The sequence below is a fragment of the Stylophora pistillata genome, chromosome 12 (assembly GCF_964205215.1).
Source record: "Stylophora pistillata chromosome 12, jaStyPist1.2, whole genome shotgun sequence".
NCBI lineage: Eukaryota > Metazoa > Cnidaria > Anthozoa > Scleractinia > Pocilloporidae > Stylophora > Stylophora pistillata.
In genome coordinates, this window is record NC_142530.1 from 28,748,854 (window position 1) to 28,774,585 (window position 25,732).

Genomic DNA, 25,732 nt, shown 5'->3' on the forward strand with positions numbered 1-25,732 from the left:
GCAAGATGGAAAGCGCGCGAAGTTTGTAGGAAGACAGACGAAGAATGGTAGCGTTTTGGATTATTGTGGAGGTTTGATCTAGATTTTTGAGAAAGATTTGAGAGATGATTGGATGGAAAAATACGAGGAGTGCCTTAGAAAAGCTGGAAGAATTGTTAACATGCAAGGTTTGGTACGTACTCCTCGGAACACCCCGACTATCATCTGTGAGTTCCTCGTAGCAGGAATATGCCTTTCATCTTTTACGCTTATTTTACTTTTATCTTTCTATTAGTGCCAATCTTGTGTCTGATCCTTGTTCTCTTGAAGCGTGTGATCATATTTTCTGCCGGTACGTATGTGAAGGATTTCATTTTGTGATTGGAGAGTTGTGCCAAAGTTATTTTAAACATAAATACACGAAACAGCTGAATCAGTAGTTACGTAAACATGAGGTAAATATTCTTGGAGCTCCGACCAAAACTCGTCTAAAAACGTACAGAAATGTATATGACGATTTTTGAGACATTGTTGTGCAGCTGATTTCGTTTTGAGTTTGTTCCCCAAATTATCTTTAAACTTTTAAATAATGCTGAATAATAGCAGTTGTAGTACTGCAGTGCTGGCTTATGTGTGCCTGTTTGTGCTGGTGGGGGTGAGGCTCCGTTCACTTCTTTGGTAGTTGAATGGTATACAGAACTCTGGGCCCAGTTGTTCGAAGATCGATTAGCGCTAACTCAGGATTAAATTTTAATCCAGGTTTCTATATTTCTCTGTTCAAAAGCCATTTTAAGATAATTTTCCCAATTCTTCTTAGAGCATTCAGTCATCAAATTGTAAACAAATGGAATTAAAGTGAATTTTATTTTAAAGCTTTCAGATCTGCAATTAAATTTCCCGGTAACCCTGGGTTATCTTAACCCGCCTTTGAACAACCCGGCCCTGATCTCCGAAAAAATATGTTAAGAGGAATGAGCTCAAACAAGTACCCGAAAACATATTGACTGAACTGATATTTATGGAAGTAACTCTGGTGTCTATGAAATGGAACATACCTCAAATGAAAATATGGAATTTCCTTTGTTGCAATATGCTATTGCATATTCAATTAGCTGAGGATTGTTTAGATCGTTATTCCCAGTACATACCATTCTTTGTTCATATTTAATTAGCTGTTGATTGCGCTAAAAAACTATTATTTATGGTGAGTAGGAATTTTTTGTGTTTAAAAGTGGTTAGGACATGGAATAAATTTTGCTCTCGTCTCTAAAGAAAAAGGTTGTGTTGTCAGGATATAGTTCTTCATGCCTGAGTCAGAAACTACATGAGGAAACATCCATCCTTGTCATTGTTCTGCAACTAGAATGGAAACTTTCAAAAACTGTTTATGATAGTACAGTCACACTGAGTCACAAAAAAAAATGATGAATCCACGGTATGAAACTAGGACAAAAGTTGTATGCTACATGGTATATTAATGCCCCCCCACACTTGGTGCCTGGTTTTAGTCTAAAAGCATGGTCAATGACAGTACCCTTTGACCCCTCCACAGGATCTGCCACTGACTGTAATCTAACTGACTGCAATCTAACTGACTGTAATCCAACTCCAAATTATAATGATGACTAATACTTTTTTTTTTTTTTGCAGTAAATGTGTGGAAAAATTGGTTGGAGCTGATTCTAAATGCCCAGAATGTGGGGCATTTGCCTGGGTGAAGGACTTGAAAACTAACCGTCAACTTGCCAACACTGTCAGTATGTGTACAAAGATAAGAATGCTTGTTGAATCCGATGATGATCAGGGGAGTGGCAGTGGTGATGATGATGATGATGATAACAATGTCAAAGGCATCCCAGACAAACCAGGTAATAATGACTGCAAATAAGATCTTGAAGTACTCCAGGAAAGTGACAAATGTTGAACATCTTTCTTCTTTTGATAACCAAAATAAAAATTCACCATCTCTTCTATTACATTTATGATGCTTAACCCTTTCACTCCCTAAGAATGACCAAGATAGAGATTCTCCTTACAATATCAATACAAAATCAAGCAGACAAGTGATGGGAATAAGGAATAATTATTTTTTTTTTTAGGGGATTATTAGTTTATTCAATACCAGCTTTTTCAAGCTACCATTATAAAAATTGTATGACAGATCTAGACCTTAAGGACGATCACTAATGGGATTTTGGGTGTGAAATGGCTAAGACACGGCTGATTTTAGTTAGGTATACCTTTCTCACACATTGCTCTGTTGTTGAAATGCATAGCATCTGTCTGTAAAATTGGAGTATCTGAGGTTTAAGTTGTTGTGGAGGATTTCCTCTCTGTCCTGGTTTTTTCTTTTGTGTTTGGACAAATTCTAAATAGCTCTCTTTATTTGAATTGACAAACAAGTTCATATATCCAATCTTTTTAATCCATCACAATCAGGGGAATAAATTAATAATGATGATACTCACTCTCCTGATGATGATTAATGTTATGATAATTATAATGATGATAATAAAGTAATTGTGGTGATTTTTCATGGATTCTGTTCCCAGAAACTAGAATGATTTGGGAGGAAACACAGTCAATATTTGATCAAGAAACTGATTCTTATCAATTCTCGTCACCTGACATTGTCATCCCTGTTAAGGCAATGAACAAATGTGATGGTGCTGTGCAGGAAATATCATGTAATAACAAGAAAAAATCTAAGGAACCTGCTCAGATAAAGACTTACAGCAGGAAAACACGGATGATCACTGCAGCAAAAAGGGCTAGTAATGGGGAAGAAATTATAAAACAAGGTCTTTGTAGGGAGCTTGGTGATCAGGACAGTGGAAATTTTGCTGCAAATGAGATCTTAGCAAGTGGACAAAGAACCAAAGAAATTGTTCCCGCTTCATCATCAGGTAGTTCAAAAGGTGAAAAAAGGACACAAGCAAGGAAAAAATGCTTTGGAAAACATTTACAGAAAACAAGATTAATAAAGAAAACATGTCCAGTTTTCACAGAAAATGGTGATCATGAAAATGAAGAACAGAATGATCACATGTTTATTGAAATTTTTGACACTGTACAGTTCAAAGTTACAGATGATCACAAGGGCAGGGATGTTGCAGATGAAGAGAAACATAAAGAGAACACAAAACTTTTTACAAGGCTAAGATCAAAGGGGTCAGGTACTTCTGGTGGCTTGGTTATGATGCAAGATAATGGACCTTTACATAAAGGGTTTCTTAAAGCAGTAGAAAGCACTCCAAGGACAAGGGCTCAAAAGAGGAACCTGAGGGGAACACCACAGAGGTCTTCACTTAAGACCCTACCACAGAATAAGCCAGAGAAAGGCCTTACAAATGAAAGAATTATCAGTGAACAGCTGCCTATGAAAAAGAAAAAGACAGAGGCTACCAAGGAAACTCCTTTAAAGTCCCAAGGTTAGATTAAAAGATGCTGATACAGCAGCTTTAAATAATTAATGAAATTAATGATTGATTACAGTGACAAAGGAGTTGATGTTTTTTAAAATAATACTAATCTGCTATTCTTTGAGGACTAGTCTGTCAATGTTTAAGCATACACTGTAGCTCCCTTGTCAATGACATCAAAATTGTAAATTTTATCCCAGGTAGGGGCTTTTAAATTCACTTTACATCTTTGATGAATTTATCTCTGGCAGGAAATAGGAAAAGAAAAATGTCAGAACAAAATTTATGCAGCCCAAAGAATTCTACCCTCTGTCCTCCTGAAGTCAAGAGAAATAAACGTGGGGAAACACCTCTTCATGTGGCTGCCATTAAGGTACACTGTGATGAAACAGATTTTTGATTCAAAATAGAATTTGGAGGTTTGATTTTTGAGGAGAACAGAAACTTGGAGAACAAATCTCTAACCAAGAATGAGAACTATCAGTCAACTCAACTCACAAAAAGGTTTGGGAGATTGAATCTCTGTCACAGTGGTAAAAACCAAGTATGTTAGTCACCATACCATCCCAGCTCCTTTACAGGTTGCCCTGATGGTCATAGACAGTTTTTGTTTGTTTTGTCATGTACAACCACAGGGGGCCCACACAAGCGGCGTGTCTGGTCATTTGTTCGAAATATAAAGAAATGTTTGGGAGAATATTGAAGAGTCGTAATATCGTAAACTTATATCAAGGAATGTCTATGTTAAGGCTCAAAATAAATGTAAACCTACCTCACTTGCTGTGTATTGTCGTTTCTGTGGTTCTAAATGGCGAATTTGAGCCAAGCTCCTTCTTATACAGTAAAGTAACACTCAACGCAAAATCTACCAAACCGCTCAAATTCGCCATTTAGAACCACAGAAATGACAATACACAGCAAGTGAGGTAGGTTTACATTTATTTTGAGCCTTAACATAGACATTCCTTGATATAAGTTTAGGATATTACGGCTCTTTAATATTATCCCATACATTTCTTTATATTTCGAACAAATGACCAGACACGCTGCTTGGGTGGGCCACCTGTGGTATAACATATCTTTGATTATAATTTCTAGTCACTTTTCTTAACTATGCTGTATTATTAAAAACTGGATCATTGGATAATGCAATTCAAGACATTTTATTGGCTTAGCCATTATGGTATATGAGCCAGTTTACCATAATCTACAAATATGGTAAGCGTACGCATCAGCTTAAAATTAAAAGGGAGCTAAAAAATTTGTCTAAAATAAAGATTTGTCTACTATCTTAAGGGCGTTTTTAATAAAACAATTATTCCACTCGTGCTTGTTGGATATGAGATGATTATAGCCAACTTGGCACTACGCGCCTCGTTGGCTATCTATCATCTCATATCCAATGTGAGCTCGTGGAATAACTGTTAATTATCCACTTTACAGGGTTGTGTGGAAAATGCGAGGAAGTTACTTGCAGAAGGTGCAGATCCAAACACCAAAGACCATGCTGGCTGGACTCCACTTGTAAGTTACATTCTTGACTTTAACTGGGCAAATCTTACCTGTTTCATTGTTCTTCGAACTTAAGGTGACCTGTAGGGATGAAAATCCTTACCTTTTTGTTTTATCTGTACTATTTTGCCTATTCTTCTGTGGTCACTGTAAGAACTTAAGAAAAACAGGAGAGAGTTTATCAGAGGGAGTTGAACCAACACTCAGGGTCTTAAAATAACTAAAGAGAGAATGTGTTGTCTTTGACATCCCCGAATGGTTAGCCATTCTTGTCTTCTCATATAAGGATGATAATCAGCAAGCCCCATATCCTGCATATGTACATGTTAACAGGGGATGTTAAAGAACCCATGTACTTCTTGTAAAGATTAGGGAAGGTAGCTTGCAATGTTGTGGTCTGCCTTGTTATTATTTATACAGGCCCCCATTTAAACCAGCTTTGAGCTGAACTGCTGGCCAGCCCATCTAAATATTGCAAATAAATACATACATACAACAAAATGTGGTGATATGATAGTGGCACTTACAGAACAGAAACACTGTTCACGTAGTGATTAAATTTTTTATATTAATTTTCTGTCAATTGAAATACTGGAATTTATATCATCCTTCAGCATGAAGCCTGTAACCATGGCTATCTTACCATCACTGAACTTCTGTTGGATCATGGTGCAATGATTAACACTCCTGGAGGGTTTGATCATGATGCTCCACTGCATGATGCCGTCGCCAATCAAAGAGTGCAAGTAGTGAGGCTGTTGATCTCCAGAGGAGCTGCTCTTAATGTCAGGTGAGAAACTCAATTTACTTTTAATCGTTTACAACCTCACATCAGTATGTATATTCTCCATACTGTTCTCTATACATTTTCTACAGTGCTGACAAGGAGAATTTATTTAACAATCAGGAGCTTCTTTAGTTGTTGATGGCTTTCTCTATTCTCATGACCTTCATGTGTGATTCAATAGTGATACTGCAAGGAGAATTTGTATTCTTGTCACTCTTAGAGGTTAACAGGTCAACAGTAAGGTAGAGCAGTCGTTTCCTTAGTTTTTAATATAAGGATTCCATTCAAATTACCCTATGTTATGGCATTATGTGTGACATACATGAAGGTAGCCTTGGTTGAAATTAATCAATTATTTATGGATTTGTGTATTGGTTTGTGATTGGATGGCAGTCAACTGTTTCATGTATACCTATTGTAGGTCATTTTTGCTTCTAGTTAATGTTATTTTTTACTAGGTAAATTTTTTTCACTGGGTAAAATTTTTCTCCTCGGTTAGGTTTTGCAGTAAATGGCTTGAACCCGGGTGTAACATGTGAAGGTGTAGCCTGATCGTCTGGGTGAGTGTAGTCCTGAGAAGGACTGTTGTCGGTGGTAGGGACTGATGTTTCGACAACCTGTGTGGAAGTCATCATCAGAGTCAAGTGACTCTGATGATGACTTCCGCACAGGTTGTGGAAACGTCAGTCACTACCACTGACAACATTCCTTCTCAGGACTACACTCACCCAGACAATCAGACTACACCTTCACGGTTAGGTTTTATTGTTTTAAGGTAGGAGGTGAGTTTGGGTCATGTTACTTTTGACCATCAGCCGACCTCTGGTTTTCTAGAGGATGCCTTCCAATCAACTGCCTACCAACTGATATAATGGGTGTCTGTCAGTTGAGACACATGGTACAATTATTAACCAAGGCTTACTATGATACACATGATCTGTTTTATGCCCCCAATCTGTGGTTACCATATAATGTACTGGTAGTTACAATTTAGTCCTTAAACTACCTGCTAATCTTTTTGACTCACTACTGTAGAAACAAACAGGGACTCCTTCCAATAGACTATGCAGCCACAAAAGAACTGGTGTCCATTTTATCAACATCAACTTCTTACAAGGAAATTGGCTCCTTAACGACAGTACCACTACTTCCAGATGTGAAGGGTTTATCAGATTCCCATAAGGTGTTACTTGCAACTGGTCTTAGCTCAGAACAAAAGGTATCATTTATTTAATTTGAATATATCAACAAAGTTGAAATGGTAAATTGGCCACCATTACGATTATAAAAGCTGACATTTCGAGTGTTAGCCCTTTGTCGGCGCGGATACTTTGCTAAGTATGTAATTGTGCTTGACTGGAAAATCAACCCAACACATTTGAAAAGTCTCTCACTGGTGTGGATTCTGTTACAACTGACAATAATCTTTGGTTGCAGTGTCGTGATAGCATCTAGTGCTAGCATATACTGATTGTATTTACCATCTCTGTAGGTAAATATACAAAAACGTGTAAGGACCCTCAATGCAAGTCTTGTAAACGAATTTTCTCTGTCTGGTGAGTTAAGTGTACCTCCAAAGTCTGTTGTTTCCAAAGATTGATTACAAAGTGTTTATACAGCAAGACTAATTGTTATAATCAAAAGTTAAATTGTTCATATTATTTCTGTTTGTTTAGTGACACACATTGTGACGACAACTAACAACAAAGGAGTTTGTCCAAGGACACTGAAGTACTTGAATGGTTTGTTAACTGGAAAATGGATTGTGAAGTATCAATGTAAGTCCATGACTCATTACATCAACTGGAAAAGGTTTTGTTTGGCACACAGTGAATGCTCTAGGCAGACACCTCTACTTGTTTCATGCATATAACTGATTATCATTGTTTTTAACCATGCTGCTTTTTTTTTTTGAACTGTACATATCTTATTGTAACCATTTTTTTTTTTTTTTTTTTGGTTTGGTTTGATTTCTCTTTGTAATAACTTCCTGTAGCTAGGTCATTAGTAGGCGAAGAGCCACCTTGTGGAAGTACTACTAATAAAGTCATTATTATTATTATTATTACATGCATACACGCACGCACACATGCACACGTGCATGCACTCACGCACACACAGTGTCTCCAGGGTATATGAAGCATGTTTCCTGAGAAAGAGTACTTCAGCATGGGTGACTGGATCTTACTTTTAACAGCAAATGTACATAATAAATCATTACAATTATTACACTCCTGCTAAAGGGAAATTTCCTGTTTTTCTTGGGAACTTAGAGTTGGCAACTGACCTAGAACTTGCCAACTAATCAATTTTTAATATATCTTGCTAATTTTCTATACAGGGATTCTAGAAAGCTTGCAGCAAAAAATCTGGGTAGCTGAAACACCTTTTGAGGTTAAGGGTACCAGCGATGCTGCCACTGATGCACCCAAAAGGGCTCGCATTAATTCCCTAAAGCAGGTTGGTTGTGTACTGTATTCAACATCTTGAAAGAGCTGTGTTACAATGATTTGATTTTTTTAATCATTTTAAGTGACAAAAAATGTGTTGCAGCAAAGTGGTTTATGTACTTAGCTAGCCTGAGTTGTACCATAGTTGTAATTAAATCAAACAAAACAAAACTGAGGACAAAAACCAAAATATAGAAAAACCATGATGAAAATGTGGCGAAGAGTGACTTAGATTGCAACTTGAACATCAAGGACATCATGGCTAAGAAAATTAAAGGCAACAATTCAAAAATCAGTTCAAAAACCTGTTAAGATTACCCCAGTTTCATTTTGACTTTTAAATAGAATAAGGTCAGTAACTTTTCCCATTAAAAGATAGCTATTTATGGAACTTGCAGCACTTTAAAACTTATTGAAATCCACATCAAATTCAATAGCCAGTACCACCTTCACCTCTTCTCCCTTGGCAACCAACCTGGATTGTTGTTTGCAAAACAACTCTTTATTTCTCATTTTATTTTCCAGCTTCCCAGTTTATTTGATGGATGCCAGTTTTTCTTCAGCGGTGAATTCGTTCCACCTCATCCTTCAAAGGAGGATCTAGTTCAGTTGGTCAAACATGGTGGTGGCAGAATCTTATCTCGTGAACCGAAACCAGATATTGATGGATCTCTCTGTTTACCCAGAACTCCTGAATCTAACAAGGCTCCTGTCACTTTGGCCCCTGTTGCTTACCATGCAAATCCAACCACTAAACACTACAGATGCACTCAGTACATCATCTATGATTCACTAGCAGAAAAGAGGCCTCACATCTGGGACACTGAGTCAGTTTGTAGCATGCCCTCAACATGGCTTATGGATTGTGCTTCAAACTTTCAAATATTGACTTTGGAGTGAGACTAAATTGCTTTCCTAACACAGCAGAGGTCTGATAATTCTGCAGCTATTGTGCAGAATTCTCTTACCAAATTTTGATAGCCAGAGCTTCTTTCTATTCATATGAGTAGAATATTCTTGTTCTTTACCACTACTCCCCTGTTACAACACCTTAAAAAAAAAAAATTGGGTGGAATGATCTGATCTGTGCCCATAAGGTTTTCAAACACATGACACTTTATTAACCTTTTTTTTTTTGTTTTTTAGAAATGTGTGTTTAATATTTTCAAATTTTGTAAATGCAACCATTTAAACAATGTTATTTGCCAGAGTTTTCACCCAAAAGCATTTAAGTCTTATCTAAGTAACCACTGATGTGAAAATGCGGCATTAGGTGCATTCTTATAGAGCAAATCTAAATCTTTAATTTTTGTTTTTGTCTTAGACCTCTAACCCCAGAAAGAGAAAAACAAGTAACTTGTAATCACAATTTCATTACCTATTCTACCAAACACATGATCAGAGATTGCTATTTCATTTTCCAGAGAATGTTATCTTGATGTAACAATAAATTCTTGTAGCTATTTCACAGACATGTATAGAGAAAAGAAGGGAGATTTACTGTGATTTTATCAGATCTTAGGGGTTCATCATCATCATCATCATCATCATCATCATCATGGTTACAGGGTTAAAAAAATACATTGTTGACTTAAATGTTAACTTAAGACAAAAGTTTGGTATTAAATATGGCCCCTTCATGTACAGCCCTTACTTTCATTCATCATTCCAACTGAGAAACTGTAAAACAAATGTTATCAAAATTTTAAGAAGACATCTCCAAGGTAAGATACCAGTATATATATATATATATATATACCCTGTTAACAGTTACAAACAATGTGTGGTTTAGTTATCTTGTGAAAAATACATCTAAAATAAAATATATATATAGCTAATCTGGCATTAATACAGTGAAATTGCATCCGTCTAATCTGACACCCAGAGGGCGTAAGAAAATGAAAATGAGCTTTTGTATAAACATGCTCCTTTAGACACCTTATGATGATAAGTAAACAAACATTTATGCCAAGCCAAACAAAATGTACCCTTAACTAGCTACCCCGAATAACAGCTATGAAAAACAACCTTGGAAAAAATGTCAAAAATAAAAATACAGTAATACTTTAGCATTCATTAAGAAATGACATAAAAGCATTTAAGTATGGCAAGTGATCACATTGCTCACAATCTTTTATCTTTGTACACTTTCATAAATTTTACTGACTATATATTCACCTGTTCTATTTAAAATGATTTTGTTCACCCACTGCTCTAGTTACAACCCTGTTAATAAAAGCATTACGTTCTCTTCATTTTCGCACATTTTACAATTTCCCAGTTGACTATTTATTTCATCACCTTGTTTCTTGGGTTATGGACAACCTAAACTTTGGGGTGGGGTTTAGGAGGGTGGACTGCAGCCCCCAGTCTCTAAAGAAGATAAAGTTAATGTTGTTGACAAAAACCAACCCCATAGAAGGTGCCATCTTTGGCATCATTTGTTCTTTCAGCAACCCAAACCCTAACTAAGAAGTAACATTATGCTATGCGAGCCTGAGTAAATATTTCTGGAGATAAGACTTGATTTATATCAACATGCATAACCTTCCTTGCAGTTTATAATTTTTTTTTGAAAAGTGCATTGCCTTTAAAACAGAATGATTGAAACAACACTGCATTACTATGTGATTTGCCTTATTTTACTACCTTGCTTGCAAAAGGCAATATGTAAAAAAGTTTGTTCCCACCCATTAAAAAAATGTATCAAAGAAAAGTTACCTTACAAGATAAAGACAAGCCAAATGTCTAAATAATTGTAGCTGGAAAAAATAGTAATTTTGCATAAAACAGTATGTGATTTGAGGTTAAAATTTACATCTTATTAATTACTTCTCCACCAACATCTGATCATATGTATACTGGAGTCACAAATCTCACAAGTGTTTGAGGTTGATCCAACAGTTGTAATATTAATAACACCACAACTGATGTTTAGTCATTTGTCTGTTCTGTTCCTTCTCGCAATTTCTGTGTCTTCCTGTAGCTTTCACTACACAGTGTTTCACAACCCATCAGGGATCAGGGTAATTTCTGGCTAAGTTTCTTTGGTCTTCTACTGAGATGTAAAGAATAGTCTTGCTACCACTACATTTCCTAACAAAAACTCTGCTCTAAGATATCACAATACTTGCATATGCATAAACCACCCTTATGCATCAAAGGTTTAAAAGCTAATGTTTCTTTGGAGTATTATCCAAGCTGAGGTGTGCTTTTAAGCTTACAGCAAAGTTGGTTCATGTTTGCACAGGAAATGGCAAGAATTTGTTACCTGCCAACCTTAAATATGGATTCATAGACAACTGCCATCAAACAAGATAAAAATAAATTACAGGATCATCTACGTCTATAAATCAGGCTCACTGAAAACTTGATTTTGGTGAGTCATGCATAGATGCACACAGAGAGAGTCACATGTGCAGGTCCTCTTAGAATTCATTCTCTCCCATCAGCCATGTGAGTGATACAGCTTTTTGCCGCTGAATGCCACAGCTTTGGAGGCTAGCTCAACTCGTACCCTAATAAGTACAAGTTGTATCCATGCACATCTGTAGCTCTGTCCATACTGATTGCAAATCTAGTCTACTTTGAGGAGATAACTGTCTGTTGTGTTTTAATTTAAGCATAATATCCCTTGCCATTATCCAACATTCTGTCAACTTCTTCTGGGTCAGTAATATTCTTGTCAAACTTTTGCCGCTTGAAAAAACCAAGCTGAAAAAAAGATAGAATGCAATGCAATTGATATATAATTTTAAGGAATGTAACACCACTTTAAAAAGGTTAAGCAGCAAGTACCATGTCATCACTGATAGCAATAATATGAGAACTGATCACTGGATGACATGAAGTCTGGCCATCTGTGCTAAGGGTGACCTTGTTATGATACAGACGTTGCTTTTTTTCAAATGTAAATTACTTTGTTGTCAAGCTAACTGGTCTCTATCACAACAAGGTCACCTTCAGCCTCACTCCAAATCAAAGGCTTGGCAACTAAGTACACAACTGTAAAATGGCTTATGGCAACCATGGTGTTGATCTTATAAACACAGGGTTTTAAAACCAAGAGGGTGGCACTTGTGAAAAGTCTGAGAAACAACAGGGACACAGTTCAGTGTTACTATTCTATGCCTAAAATGGAGACAATTGAGAGAGTTTTTGTCTCTGTACTAACTGACTTTTTGAGAAAGCAGTACATATATCTTACTAACCAAGCGTGAGGGCCGTACTGGGAGACTATCGGCCTGAGGTCTTGAGAGTACAGACCAAGCGCAGTGAGGTCCGTACAAAAAAGACCGAGGGCCAATATTCTTCCAGTACGGTCCCGAGCAAGCTTGGTTAATAAGAGATTTATTATACGACTGAAGTTCAAAGGGACACAAGTGTAGTATCATTCGTGACAGTGCCGGGTCCAATACTGAGAGAATATTGACCGGCAATAGAGCATTTTGATTGGTTGATTTTAGTTATTGGCCCTCTGACTGCCCGAGTCATGTAATAAACAAGGAGTATTTTGTCACAGATTTTCTTCTTTGTGTATTCTCACCTAAAATTTACTAGATTGTTAATAACCCTTTAACTCCAAGATCTCATTTTAGTGATTCTTTCTATTGTCTTCCATATAATTATTATTATAATCATAGTAAAGAGAATTTAGTATTGGACCAACTAATGATCCCCTGATTGATATTTTTCTCTATTCTCATCACTGGTCTGCTTGATATTGTATTGATATTGTAAGGAGAAATTCTGTTTTGGTCACTCATATGAGTAAAGGGTTAAAAGATGAAAAGCAGTTATGCCCTGCTCACTTACCTTGTACAGACAAAAGACAATTAGCACCAAGAGAAGAACAGCACTAACTACACAGACTGGTATAACCCATTTGGGGAGACCCTTTGAAGGTACTGCAACATTGACATCTGGATTTAGTTGAGTACCAACCTGGACGATTGAAACAGTCTAACATCAATATGTGAATTCCACAAGCTGTCAATCATTGCATGATGATGAAACAGGGTGTATTGAGCGACGAAAACCATAGCGGTCAACAGAAAACTAGGCAAATACCACTGACAACTTTAATCTGAGCTAATACAAGTTTTCAGGTTCAAAGACTGGATTTTAAGTGATACTGCCACAATGTGAACTCTGAATAACACAGTCATGAAAAAGAAGATCACTATAGGTTACACCCAAGCTTCAAGCTCTGCCTTGTTCACACTGTCAAGTTCTTCAGCAAGACACTTTGCCTACTCCAGGTTATGAACAGGTCATAACAAACTGTCAAATACAATGCTGTGTGTGTGTGTGTGTGTGTGTGTGTGTGTGCGTGTGTGTATGTGGGAGGGGGGGGGGTGGGGTGGGGTAATATGTGATGAAGTTACCTCATATGGGAAGAAAAGCAATACAAGAATTGTGTACAGTTTTTAATTTACCTGTGCTTTGTTGTTTTCCTTGTTAGTTTCTTGCACATAAGTATTAGTTGATCTTACACTTGCATGGGATATTACTCTTAGCAGTTCACCTTGATAATCCTAGGTAACAGTGAAAATGAAATAAAAAGAATTCATATTTACATGTATTTAATAGGGTCTGACAGTTTTACAAAGCAAACCTCAAAAAACTCTCAACTTAAAAGGCCCAATTTGAATCAACAAACAAAATGTCACAACAAATACTTCAACTCTTTCCTCACATCTTCACATGTGAGGTTTTCAAACCATCAAATTCCAGCCAAAAACTAAATGGCATAAAAACATTCTTGACAAACTCTCCTATTTTTTTTTTTTGCATGTAACACCTCCAACATAAACAACAAAACAAAATAAAACAAAATAAAACTCCCATGGGGAGTTAAGAATGACGTGGAAAAGCCAATTAATTTAAGCGTGGTATCAAGAAAGCACTATTTTAATTAGTTTCGTTTTTCGCATATTAATTTTCATATTAATGTAGTTTTATCTTCATATTTTTTGATATGTACTTTTTTCTTTTTATCTTTAAGTAATTATATTTTATGTAGTTACCTTTAGAGGACCCCTCTGTAAACCCCTTTTTTGTGATGTTGGCATCCTCAATAAAGATTAACTATTATTATTATTATTATTATTATTATTATTAAACTCTGTCTTGTTAACACAACTTCTCTGTTATCAATGTTGTTCACCCTTTCACTCCCAAGATCTCATTAGTGATTCTCCTTACTCTCTGCCATACAATTCTTATGATATTAGTTTAGAGAATTTGGAGTTGGATCAACTTATAATCCCCTAACTGATATTTTTTTCTATTCTCATCACTTGTTTATTGATTTTGTATTGATATTGTAAGGAGAAATTCTCTCTTGGTCACTCATGGGTGTCAAAGTGTTACCATCCTGCACACCAGGGTTCCGGGGTTCCTCAAACCATTTAAAACTACCTCTATGAATTGAAGTGTTGATGCTTTTTACCCTAAAACAAGGACTGGACAACTAAGCATTTTCACACAGTGAGGACCAAAACATTTGTCAACTAAAAATAATGTTATACGAAATCATGATCAAAAGTATCAAATTATTTTTCGGTGGCTTACTTCTATCATGGTACCATTCCAGAGACGTGAGATAACTGTAAATGTCACATCTTCATCAGCTTTTAAACGTTCAATGGTGCAATGTATATTTGTACACTTTGCAGATCCTAACTTGCAGTCCTATAGAAAAGGAAAATCAACCATCAAGATAACCTTAATTTGATGTTTGAATCAATCACAGCAGCTTATTTTAATTTTAAAATTAAAACAACACTACACAGCTAAACAAATCAGTAAGCAATGATGAACTTCACCAAAGTCGCACTTTCAATCCTTGCCTTTCTACTGTTCCACAGTGTTCATAAAAAATTGGAGATCAATGAATTCTGTGGCTACAACACCATAGCAAAGCAATCGATCACTGCACAAAGATGTAAAGTGTTACCAGATCAGACTGAAGCTTCTCAGGCTTAGTAGGTTCAGTTTCTCGTTTAACTTTAGAGCTGGATTCTGTGTCTTCCACATCACGCCTTCTTCTTCTTTCTACCATTGCATCAACTGAAGTGTCATTCTGTTGCTGTCCTGAGCTGCCACCAGCTGATGTCTGAAAGGATTACAACAAACATCAATCACAATCAGTTAAATGCAGAAGAACCCCACTTCCTCAAACTTGGTTAACTTGAATCCCCCAGTAACTTGAACAAGATCCAATTTCCCTTCACCTCATTTTTTCAGTCATTTACTATCAATTACCTCAAATCCCTGCTAACTCAAACCATTTCTTGTTTCCGCTAGGAGTTCAAGTTAGCAGGGCTCTACTATGGGAACCACTTTCAATTAGTTATCCACAAATATTTAACCAAGAAAATAGTGCTGAAATGTGACATGATAAGGACCAGCCCTCCATGGCAACATCTCAAATCCATCAAAACTACAAAATGTTCACTTTTTTCTCCTCCTTATGAATGCTGTTCATCATCATGCATATAATAATAATTACTTTTTAACATCTTTCTAGAGCTACATATTTGTGAGAGCTATGATAAAAAATTAAAATAGTTGTACACTTCTCAACAGCATTTGTAAATGAAATCCAAAGCCCAGTAGGGCCCATAAATTTTGCAAAACAAGCTTATTGCATGATACAGGATTAAGTGTTTTTAACCTTGAGGTTCATGACCACAGAAAATCATTTGAATTTTTGCTTTTTCGTGGTACAAGAACCTTAAAGTTGTTAATCCAATTTTTCATGATGCATCATTTCTACTTTTTGAAGTGCATGAAAGTTATGAAGAACCCCCTTTTTACTCCCTTCACTTAACCCTCTAACTCCCACGAGTGACCAAAACAAAATTTCTCATTACAATATCAATACAATATCAAGCAGACAAGTGATGAGAATAGAGAAAAATATCAATTATGAGACTGCCACTTGATCCAACACTTAATTCTCAAAACTAAAATTTAAAGCAATGGGTGGCAGAGAGTAAGGAGAATTACTTATCAACGAGATCTTGTGAGTGAAAGGGTTAAGAGCTGTTGCTGAAGTCGTGTTACCCTACGACATCTGACATTTAAGATTGACAAATCCTGATAAAAAGAAGCAATTAACACTACAAAAGTACAAAGAAGTCAAATTTTATTTTCTGTCATTTACCTCTAAACCAAGCATATTCAGTTGCCCAGGGATTTTCTTACAAGAAGCCCTATTTCCATCAACCTAAAAAGAGAAAACACATCATAATTATTGTCTGTTCAGCTCTATCAGCTGGAGTTAAGGAGACATGGTGGCTGAAGAATTACCATAACCCAAGGCCAGATTCATTAAGATAGGTCCTTGGGTGAAACACTTGGCTCCATCAGTGTCTCTCCACTGGCAAACTCTGCTCTGATTCTGGAAGGTGGGGTTGGCAAAAGGAAGGTTAAGAGTGGGACGGGGTTAAAGATTAGCAGACAGATCAGCAGTAATAACTCATCACCGGGTCGTTCAAAACACCATTAACCTAATCCAGGTTTGGTGTAAATGTTTAATTCACTTTTAGCTGATAGCTTTGCAAAGGAGTTTTTCTATGTATTTTTTCCAGTTAGTTTCGAGTCATATTGAGATAAACTCCACCAAAACCTTAGCTCTTATGCACGCTCTTTTACACCAGAAATTAAAGCCAATGTTAACTTTTAATCCTAGATTAAAGTTAACCCCTTTTAAACAGTGTGGCCCATAAGACTAAAGCAATCAATAGCTACTACAAACAAACTCTTAATAAAGAAGTCTTAATAAAGAAAACACACATCAGCAAAATAGGAGAAACGTTTACCTTGACATTCACCAAGTAAAGTAAATGCTTTCCACTAGGTGCTTCAAAAGGCCACTCTATTATTACTTCTGTCAAGGGAACTGGGTCTGGACCACGGTTTTTGACCTAAAAAAATCCAAAGTATAGTTATTGTATAATCAAATTGCTCCTTACAAAATCACAATCAGTAATTAAAGTCAAATGACTTGTTCACAACAACAGAAACAAATTTGAAATGATCCTTTATGCCAGCCATGAATTCTCAGTTAGAATAAAGAGAACAATTTAGCTCTTTAACAGGGCACAATAGTGATGGACCAAGCGTTTTACAGGTAATTATGCAGCTTTCTTTTAGGCTGCCTAGCCCAACTATAATAAACAATGATATTGTTCAATTAAATAAAGGCTTTTCTTGGGCTTGTCTGGGAAAGATACAAATTGCATGACACAAAACCCCAGAAGGCATAAGTCTGTTGTCTGATAAAAAAGCAAGTGAGAGACTTTTAAAGTGCCCATTAAGTGAAATTGCCCCCTCACCATTGACAGAAATTGCTAAAAAAGAAAGAAAACCAAATGAAATGAAGTGAAGGTGGCATCACTTATGGTCTTTTGGATTGCATACGTAAACATATTGCTCATCCATGTGGTTGATCATACCACACTAAACATTCTTATGAGAAGTCAGTTGTTTAAAGTTTACTGACATTAATAAGAAAACAATGAAATATAAAAGTACTCACAAAGTACTTGTGTATAACTTCATTCCCAATGTCTTCTGCACGAACCATAGCACTTTCGCCGACAACCTTGCCTCCATAAGCAACTTGTTCTTCAACCGTTGTACTTCAACAGATAAAAACATGGTACTGTCATAAACTACCAAAAATGATTGACAAGTTAACTTCTCCTTGACCACAAAAATATTTCCAGCGATAAACAAGAATTTTCTTGTCCCACCTTTATACAGTAACTTACCCATTAATTTCCAAGTCTGCTTGAGACTTGATAGAGATATTCAAAAAGCCATTGTTGTCAGCTAGTGTGACACTGTCCTCTTCATTTGTACTGCAGGGGAAACAATGAAAATTCACATTTACCTGTCATTGATTTACTAAATATATGATCAATTATAATTACACCTTAGGCACCTACGGTGTAAACAGATGATGACAATGATGATGATGGCACCCAAGAAAATAAACTGATAAATTTGAAGCTTCAAAATCCCCTACCCCCTCCCTGGGCAACCCACATGCATGGGCAATTTGCTGTTGTCAAATTATTATAAAAAAAAAAGACTCTTCATAGGAATACCACCGACAAAACAGCGTTAAATCCACCTCACCTGTTTGTGTTAAGGTGTATTGGTAGGAAATCTGGAGTGTCACTGTATCGTGAGGTGTCTAAAACAATTTGAATTGGTTGCTGAAACACAAACAAAACCAGTTAAAATAAAAACCTCAGTGTCCACTTCTCTCACCTCTCTACTGTTTCATGGTGGAGGAAGAACTCAATAACAGGTGAATTAGTATAAGATTCTTTTACTCATATGCTCATGCAATTTTCCATGATTTGTCAAAGCCCTAGAACAAGTTCAGCATCTTATCAAGAGTTATTACCATAATTCCATTCCATGAGATGGAAAGAGCTTCTGAAGACTGCTTTATATAACATGGTTTTATTAAGATCGTATCTAACATACAACATACTTTGTGTCACCCTACCTCTTTCTTTTTGAAGGGAGTATTTAGCTTAACAGTCACAAATGTGTCATTGGAGGCCAGTGTTGTTACCTCAACAGCTTTTCCTTTAAATATCTGGAAAGAAAATAAGCATAACCAACTAATAAGTGCTTAACATGTAACCTTCACCCTTAATTTACACCGTAACATCAGTATTCATTTTCTCCTCAGTTTTCTCTATATATTTCCTACCATGCTGACAAGGAAAATTTGTTAACAGTTGAGGGCTTCTTAAGTTGGTAATTTCATTTTGTTTATTTGTCATGTTAATTACTCTAAGGGGTCAAAACGTTAAATGCTTACTTCTTTATCAACAGAGAAGATTTTTCCTATTTGGATTCCTCTGGGGATTGTCACAAATAACTTTGCATTATAGGCATCGTCTCCATCATTCTTTACTGTGACAGTCAACTTGTAGTTTTTCGCACCTACAGCAAGAGTTCTATGGTGTCAAAAAGGAAAAAAATCATTGTTATCAAAATGAATTTCAACACCCATTATTAGATGCATGACTTTTGTATGTACTAAGTTTTTCAATTATATGGCTAGCTTTGCAAACCAGAAAGGCAAAACAAAATAATGCAGTGTTGTCATTGAGGGCACAGGCAGGCACGATGGGCCTATTTAAAATTAAATGCTTTGATTTTGGAAAAAGAAAAAATTGCCTGTTGCCAGTTCACAATGACTAGCTTCTAAGAAAATTGGCTTTAGAAAAACACTTTCCTAGCAACAATTACTGTAATTTCCGGCCATTTACCCGCATGGCCATTTACCTACTCTGGCCAATTACTGCATGCGGCAAGAAAAAAGTTAACAGATTACCCGCACTGGTGGATTACCTGCACTGGTGGATAACCTGCACCTTAAAAGCAAAGGAAATTTGTACAAAAAGGCTCTAGAATTCACGTTTCACTCTTGACAGAATGTGAATTTGTGGCCACATTTTGTGCGAGCGATTGTTCAGCGCTATGTTGATTTCTCCAAAAAAAAAAATTGATATCTCCAGTTCTACTGGGCCTAACAAGTCCCTTAAAACAAGAAAATTCTCTTCAGCTCAAGCTAGTGTTAACAGGAAATTTGTTACTGATGCGCCAGTTATCCTTGGATTATTTTTTGTCACCATCAAGGTTTTGTTTACACGCATGCCGATAAAAATTTGTTCGTCGCGTAACTAATTGTGTGTGAAATAAACTTGAGTCGGCATCATGTTTTCATGCCGCTTTGTAGCACTCTTAATACAATAAAATTCATCTGAGAGGTGGAAACGTAGTAGGTGAGAATTTTTTTCAATGCCACTGCCAGTAGATTTCAAAATTGTCATATAACCCACACCTCCCTATTACCCGCAGTGGCGCGTGTTTAAGGCAAAATCAACAGATTACCCGCGGGTAAATGGCTGGAAATTACAGTAACTCCCAAATACCTCTTTAATCAAAAACAAAGGAAAACTTTCAGTTGTTGAATGTATTTGGTATCCTTATTGTTTGGTCAAAATGCCTAGATGACGGCCTCCATATTTTTTGCAGTTTTCTTTCTTTGTATGGAACCTTATCGATAAAAATGCATGTAACATGTGGTCAAGAATTATATTGATAAGTGTCTATTTTTCACCAATATCTCCCAGTTTTAAGACTTCAAGAACACATCTGATTCAGTTATTCCTTTAAAAAAAAAAACTCACTTTTTACTGTTACTGACATCAATTTTCAAATCTGGAACACACTTCTTGCAGTCTCTCTTGAATGAAAGCTAAAAAAAGAAAAAAAAAAAAACTAATAAGGCAATACTGATTCTGAAACAATTCACTTTTACTACTTGCAGACCTACATGCAAACTAGCAACAAAAACTGTAAGGACAAGCTCTAACTGACCCAAACAGCAGAGATTATTTTTTCCTTGTATCCCACAATTGTTCCTGCCCCCAAAGAACTCACTAACTCTCCCTTAACCCAGAAGAGTTATTCATGACCCAATTAGTAAAAGCTCCCTTACAACTGCTGTTGCTTGCTGTGGCTTCAAGGGATCAAAAACTGCAAATGGGACAAGAGATGGTACATCTGTAGGGCTACTGACAGTTGGTGTTGGTTCTTTCACAATCTGATAAGTCAGTGTAAACTGGATGTCAGGGTAAACATCTGCATCAGTCACCCCTTCCTGAAAACCAAGGTGAGATTTTACATCAGCTTTCAATGTCAAGACATATAAGTCCATTGTAAGTTGTCAGAAGCAAATACCTAGTCTTTGTGACCCTTTTCAAGGTCATACTATGATAATTATAGTACCCAAGAAAACGTGACAACAACCACACTCAAACAAAATCATCACTCACCCTTATATAAGCAAACCAGTAAAAGCAAGTATCATTGCCACCTATTAACTCTGTCCGATTAATCGCATTTTTCTGATCCTTTTGGAACAAAACTCTTGAGTCTGCTTCCCACTCAGGATCTGTGTCAGACTTCATAATTAACAGCACATCTGGAGTAACAGAAGATTTCATGTTTACCTAAAGTGTATCATAACTTACAGTTCACACTTGACTTCATAGACGCACTGTTGTTGGGGAGAACTTACTTTGCAGGACAAAAACCAAATCTCTTGCCAAAACGACTTAACAAATAATTTGAAATATTCTTAATGTATTCCAAACAGTTGGGAAATGTAAATTCTTAATCCTGCTTCTACAGTATGCTGGTTTGGGTGAACAATTTTTACATATGTCCCCTTGTTAAAAAAGACATCTTGTAGCTGTTGAAATACAGGAGGAGTTTGTGACCTACATGATAAGACAAAGGGAAAAGATTGAAATCACATGCAGCAATATTTCTCCTGGATAGTATCTACACCTGCATTTCAAAGGCCTTTTCAAGACAAATCTTACACCATTCAATATTACACGACTTGGGCAGAGGGCCAATAACTAAAATCAACCAATCAAAATGCTCTATTGCCAGTCCAATATTCTATAAGTATTGGACCGGGCACTATCCTGAATGGTCCCGAATGATACCACACTTGTGTCCCTTTGAATTTCAGTCGCATAATAAATCTCTTATTAACCAAGCTTGCTCGGGACTGTACTGGAAGAATATCAGCCCTTGATCTTTTTTGTACGGACTCGGTCTGTACTGTCAAGACCTCAGGCCAATATTCTCTCAGTACAGCCCTTGCACTTGGTTAATAAGATATATATATTACCCTTTTGCAAGAGAAGAAGGGTAAGATGAAATTATTTTGCACAATGACAAGATACAATTTAAACACCCCTGCTGAGGAATGTTCTCCTACACAAACTCAAACTACTTTCAGCCCACTAACTCACCTATTTTTTCTTTCACTTTCCTAGATCTTTCAGTATATTTTGTACAAACTTTAATGTCAAAGCTGTTTGCAAGAAGAGAAAAGGAATAGAAGAATGTTGAAAGTAACTGTTCAACAGATACAAAAAAAAAGTTTTTGATAGCAATGACTAACTTCATATGTATTGTGTTATATATAAGCTTAAACCTAGTGTGACTGTTAACCATTCCACAATGTTCAAAGCTAGGGCTCATTAAAAAGAATTTTATGAGTTTATCTCAGAACGCAGGGCTTGAAATAATTGCTGATCAACAGACGTTGTCCTGTCCAAAGAAAGTTTTGTCCGGTCAAATCTTTAGATGGCCGCACAATTTGTGCAGTCATTTACACTGATGAGGAAAAACTTACAAAAAGTTTCAAGTTTTTTAGTTTCAGTAATGTTGGGGTTTGTGAACAAAGAAGGGAAGAACACAGATATTTTACTTGCTACATGTATTTAAACATATCGAATTATCACACCAAGGGAGAACACTTTTACAGCATTCAGATCTAATTAAAGTTTGGCCAGCCAAAAATGGGTTGTGTCCTAGCAAAAACAGGATCGACTGGACAATTTGACCAGAGCCAGCCAGGAAATTATTTCAAGCCCTGGAACCTTGTCTTACCAAGATGTGGCAAATTGTTTATTTCCTTCACGTTCAGTTTGATTGCAGGTTTTTCTGCCCTTGATATCAAATGTGTCTGGGTTGATTGTGATTTTTGACAAGATTGAAATGACTGGTTTTGACCTGTAGAAAAAAGTATTAATAGTTTAATTTGATAATAATGCAGCCAAAGATCTATGTTGTGACTGAAAATGACAATGATTGATGCTAAGCATGTTGATTTTGAGTGACCATGGCTCACATCTGGTGATTTCCACCACCAATATCTTAATTAGCCAAAGACACCATGTTACTGAGCATCCATTCTGTAGCAGATCAAAAGACCCACTGCAATATGGAATCTATTTTTTATATAATAAACAAGCAAACAATCATCTATTCCTGTGTCCTCCACTAGATCATAACTAACAACTGACCAAGTGCATGCATGATTCAGCTCTTAGTTAGGTAAGAGGAAGGAGTTCAGTGAAGTTAAAAAAGGTGAAAGGGAAAACTTTTTGAAAAACAAACAAAAAAATTCATTCACTGTGATTAGGTCATAAAAAGATTCCACTATGTTGACCTTCCAGGAAAAGGGTCTTTTGTAACAGACTGGCTGCCATCATGTAACTAACCATCAATCCCTTTATTGACATACCTGAGGAGAACTGCAGTATCTGATTGATAAGCTCCAATGACAACATCTGAAACATTAATACAGAAAATTAAACCATAATGAATCATTATAAAGGTTTAGAGAAGACTGATGTTATTGCAAAACACAAAAAAAACAAAATACAAAATGATTTCATTTATATACATTTTCAATTGATACATTGATATGATGATAATTCAATTTTATTAGTTTCTATCTTAAAAAATCAAATTTTTTTGAACATTAGTTTTTTTTTATTGTGATCATAGCAGGTTCCACATCAGCATTTTCTGACATTCTCCACACTGAAAGAACCAATTTTCACAATTGCATCGACATATATTAGTACATAAAAGAATTTCAAACTTTTTAAATCTGTATTTTAATTATTAATTTTCTCCTTTTACAAACAATCATTATGGTAACATACATAGAAAATGACACCAGTTTGAAACTATTTTGACCTGAAATTCATGTCAAACTTGAACATTTAATTATTACAACAACAAAAAAACAAACAATCAAAACAATACAAAAAAGGTAATTCTAACAAAAGACTAGAACCTCACCTGGATAACCATTAGTATCCAAGTCAAGTATTCCAGCAATGGAATATCCAAATGATTGAATACCCGGTGACACAGAAGAACCTTTGATAACCTACATGTATCAACAAAAGTAACCTTTAAGTTATTGACAATAACAACAATTATCAATATTAATTAGAAATGTCTTTGTGTGGGAAATCAACACCTTTCGTTTATTTGATTTAGGGCATTGATTTCTTTTTTTCATAGTGCTATTAATGTCTCCTACAAACAGAACATGGCTGCTTTTTAGAAAAAAAGACGGTTCCCTTGAAAGACAAGCTGAGTCTGTTGTAACAATTATTTTGAACTGGTTCACAGTTTAAGGGTTTGTGTTGAATTCTTGTTGGTGGAGCATTGCAACAGTATGGAAAAATCTTGTTGAAGTTTACAATGATCAGCTGTTTGCCAATTTCAGTCTTGACTCAAGTTATAATTTTATTAGGACGGGCATTTTGCTGCTTAACTTAAATATGGCTTCAGTGACTTTATCACCACACGCACCTGCATTGGTGTTTCAACAAGACCTTTTTCTGAGCCTCTGTAGATGTACACTGTACCATCGCCACTATCCTCGTATGGTGCCCCTACAGCAACATCTGGCAAAAAAATTATTTAATAATCATGCTGTAAGTTACAGTCAAACTTATAAATGCACATTGAACTTCTCCTAGCTATATCAATGTATCATCTGTGCAACCAAGTGATGGGAGATCATAATCTGATGAGCTACACTGTGCTAAATTCTCTGAACTTATTTACAAGGAAGTATAATTATAGTAGAAGTAAGGGGGAGTTTCTTATCAGATGTTGGAATGTTAACCATACCTTGATATCCATCAAGATCAATATCACCCACAGAAGCAAGTGCGCGTCCAAAATTCCCTCTCCACCGATCCTTCCTTCCACCGATGGGCAGTTTGTGAGATAGAACCAAATTTTCACTTCCTTTATTTTCACTTCCTTTATTTTCACTTCCTTTATATTCATACACATAAACTCTTCCTTGCTCGGGGTATAAATCGTCAGAGTAGAATGGTGCACCAACTAAAAGTTCTGAAAGCCTGAAAAAGAAAGCCATGTCATTCAAAGATGAGTTACCAACTTCCAAAGTGAGTGAATCATTATTTTTTATATCACCTTATTTTTATGATACAGTGGATTTGTAGCAACACATCACGATCACTGATGTTAGTGTGTAAAGGGTTATTAGCTTTGGACTGTGACGACAAAATTGTGAACAGCTCTCTCACCCATCATTGTTAAGGTCCTCAGCACACAAAGCAATTCCAAATCCTGTTCCAGGTTGACGTCTGTTGTCTGAACCATCTTCAACAGGGGGCAGGAGCACTTTCGGATCTTTCTGGAACTTTCCTGAACCTAAGTCCCTAAAAACTGCCACCTAACAAACAAAAATGTACTAACAATGAAATCAACTGACAAATTAATTAAGACATCTATAAACTGATATTATATTAAGTGATAAAATTTAATTGATTGGTAGTTGTAGGGGAGTGGTTTTAACAGCAACATCAACTAAAAACCTGGTCTCAAAATTCTATTAATTTCAAACTCAAGGAAGTATCCAAAGAATTTGAAATAAAACTAAATCCTAGACATAGTACCTTCAACAATGGATTTGTAACTTGATGGATTTTAAGACTAAATTTTGAAAAGCAATTTAAAGTTTTCTATGAATGGACAAAAACATATACTTATTCAAAAACAAAAGAATCAAAAAAATTTTGATGGCTCAATTACCAGTCCCTGAGTAATATTAGGACTTTGACTTAGTAAAATTGCGACATGCCAAGCTGTTAAGTCTTTATCCAGAAACACTCCAC

At 36.1% G+C, this 25,732-nt stretch overlaps 2 protein-coding genes across 5 annotated transcripts in view; one reads left to right on the plus strand and one right to left on the minus strand.

Annotated features, from left to right (window-relative positions):
• Positions 1-10,122, plus strand: LOC111335675 (BRCA1-associated RING domain protein 1). Of its 3 annotated transcripts, none has more exons than XM_022941661.2 (12): positions 1-172; positions 275-331; positions 1,630-1,847; positions 2,532-3,410; positions 3,653-3,774; positions 4,845-4,925; positions 5,528-5,703; positions 6,736-6,919; positions 7,193-7,256; positions 7,377-7,478; positions 8,042-8,160; positions 8,676-10,122. In XM_022941661.2, exons 1-12 carry the CDS (start codon positions 105-107, stop codon positions 9,048-9,050), a joined length of 2,445 nt encoding a protein of 814 aa, XP_022797396.2. In that variant the 5' UTR covers positions 1-104; the 3' UTR covers positions 9,051-10,122. The 3 variants fall into 3 exon arrangements, with proteins under 3 accessions (XP_022797396.2, XP_088597458.1, XP_022797397.1); XM_088741332.1 differs by having other exon boundaries at positions 2,886-3,410; XM_022941662.2 differs by lacking the exon at positions 275-331 and having other exon boundaries at positions 72-206.
• Positions 9,277-25,732, minus strand: part of LOC111335674 (integrin alpha-7) — a 25,970-nt gene continuing 9,514 nt past the window's right edge. The window contains exons 10-32 of one of the 2 annotated variants that reach the window (XM_088741331.1): positions 25,142-25,290; positions 24,856-24,952; positions 24,717-24,825; positions 24,393-24,487; positions 23,871-23,961; positions 23,305-23,350; positions 22,668-22,790; positions 22,025-22,086; positions 21,032-21,180; positions 20,695-20,856; positions 20,384-20,451; positions 19,006-19,144; positions 18,685-18,777; positions 18,306-18,385; positions 17,936-18,025; positions 17,701-17,803; positions 16,982-17,086; positions 16,324-16,386; positions 15,112-15,270; positions 14,727-14,846; positions 13,589-13,687; positions 12,966-13,094; positions 9,277-11,864 (exon numbers count right to left, since the gene is read on the minus strand). In XM_088741331.1, coding sequence (XP_088597457.1) covers positions 11,769-11,864; positions 12,966-13,094; positions 13,589-13,687; positions 14,727-14,846; positions 15,112-15,270; positions 16,324-16,386; positions 16,982-17,086; positions 17,701-17,803; positions 17,936-18,025; positions 18,306-18,385; positions 18,685-18,777; positions 19,006-19,144; positions 20,384-20,451; positions 20,695-20,856; positions 21,032-21,180; positions 22,025-22,086; positions 22,668-22,790; positions 23,305-23,350; positions 23,871-23,961; positions 24,393-24,487; positions 24,717-24,825; positions 24,856-24,952; positions 25,142-25,290 — 2,427 coding nt within the window. In that variant the 3' untranslated portion in view covers positions 9,277-11,768. Of the gene's footprint in view, positions 11,865-12,965; positions 13,095-13,588; positions 13,688-14,726; positions 14,847-15,111; positions 15,271-16,323; positions 16,387-16,981; positions 17,087-17,700; positions 17,804-17,935; positions 18,026-18,305; positions 18,386-18,684; positions 18,778-19,005; positions 19,145-20,383; positions 20,452-20,694; positions 20,857-21,031; positions 21,181-22,024; positions 22,087-22,667; positions 22,791-23,304; positions 23,351-23,870; positions 23,962-24,392; positions 24,488-24,716; positions 24,953-25,141; positions 25,291-25,732 lie in introns of both variants that reach the window. The other variant, XM_088741330.1, reaches the window with a different exon arrangement.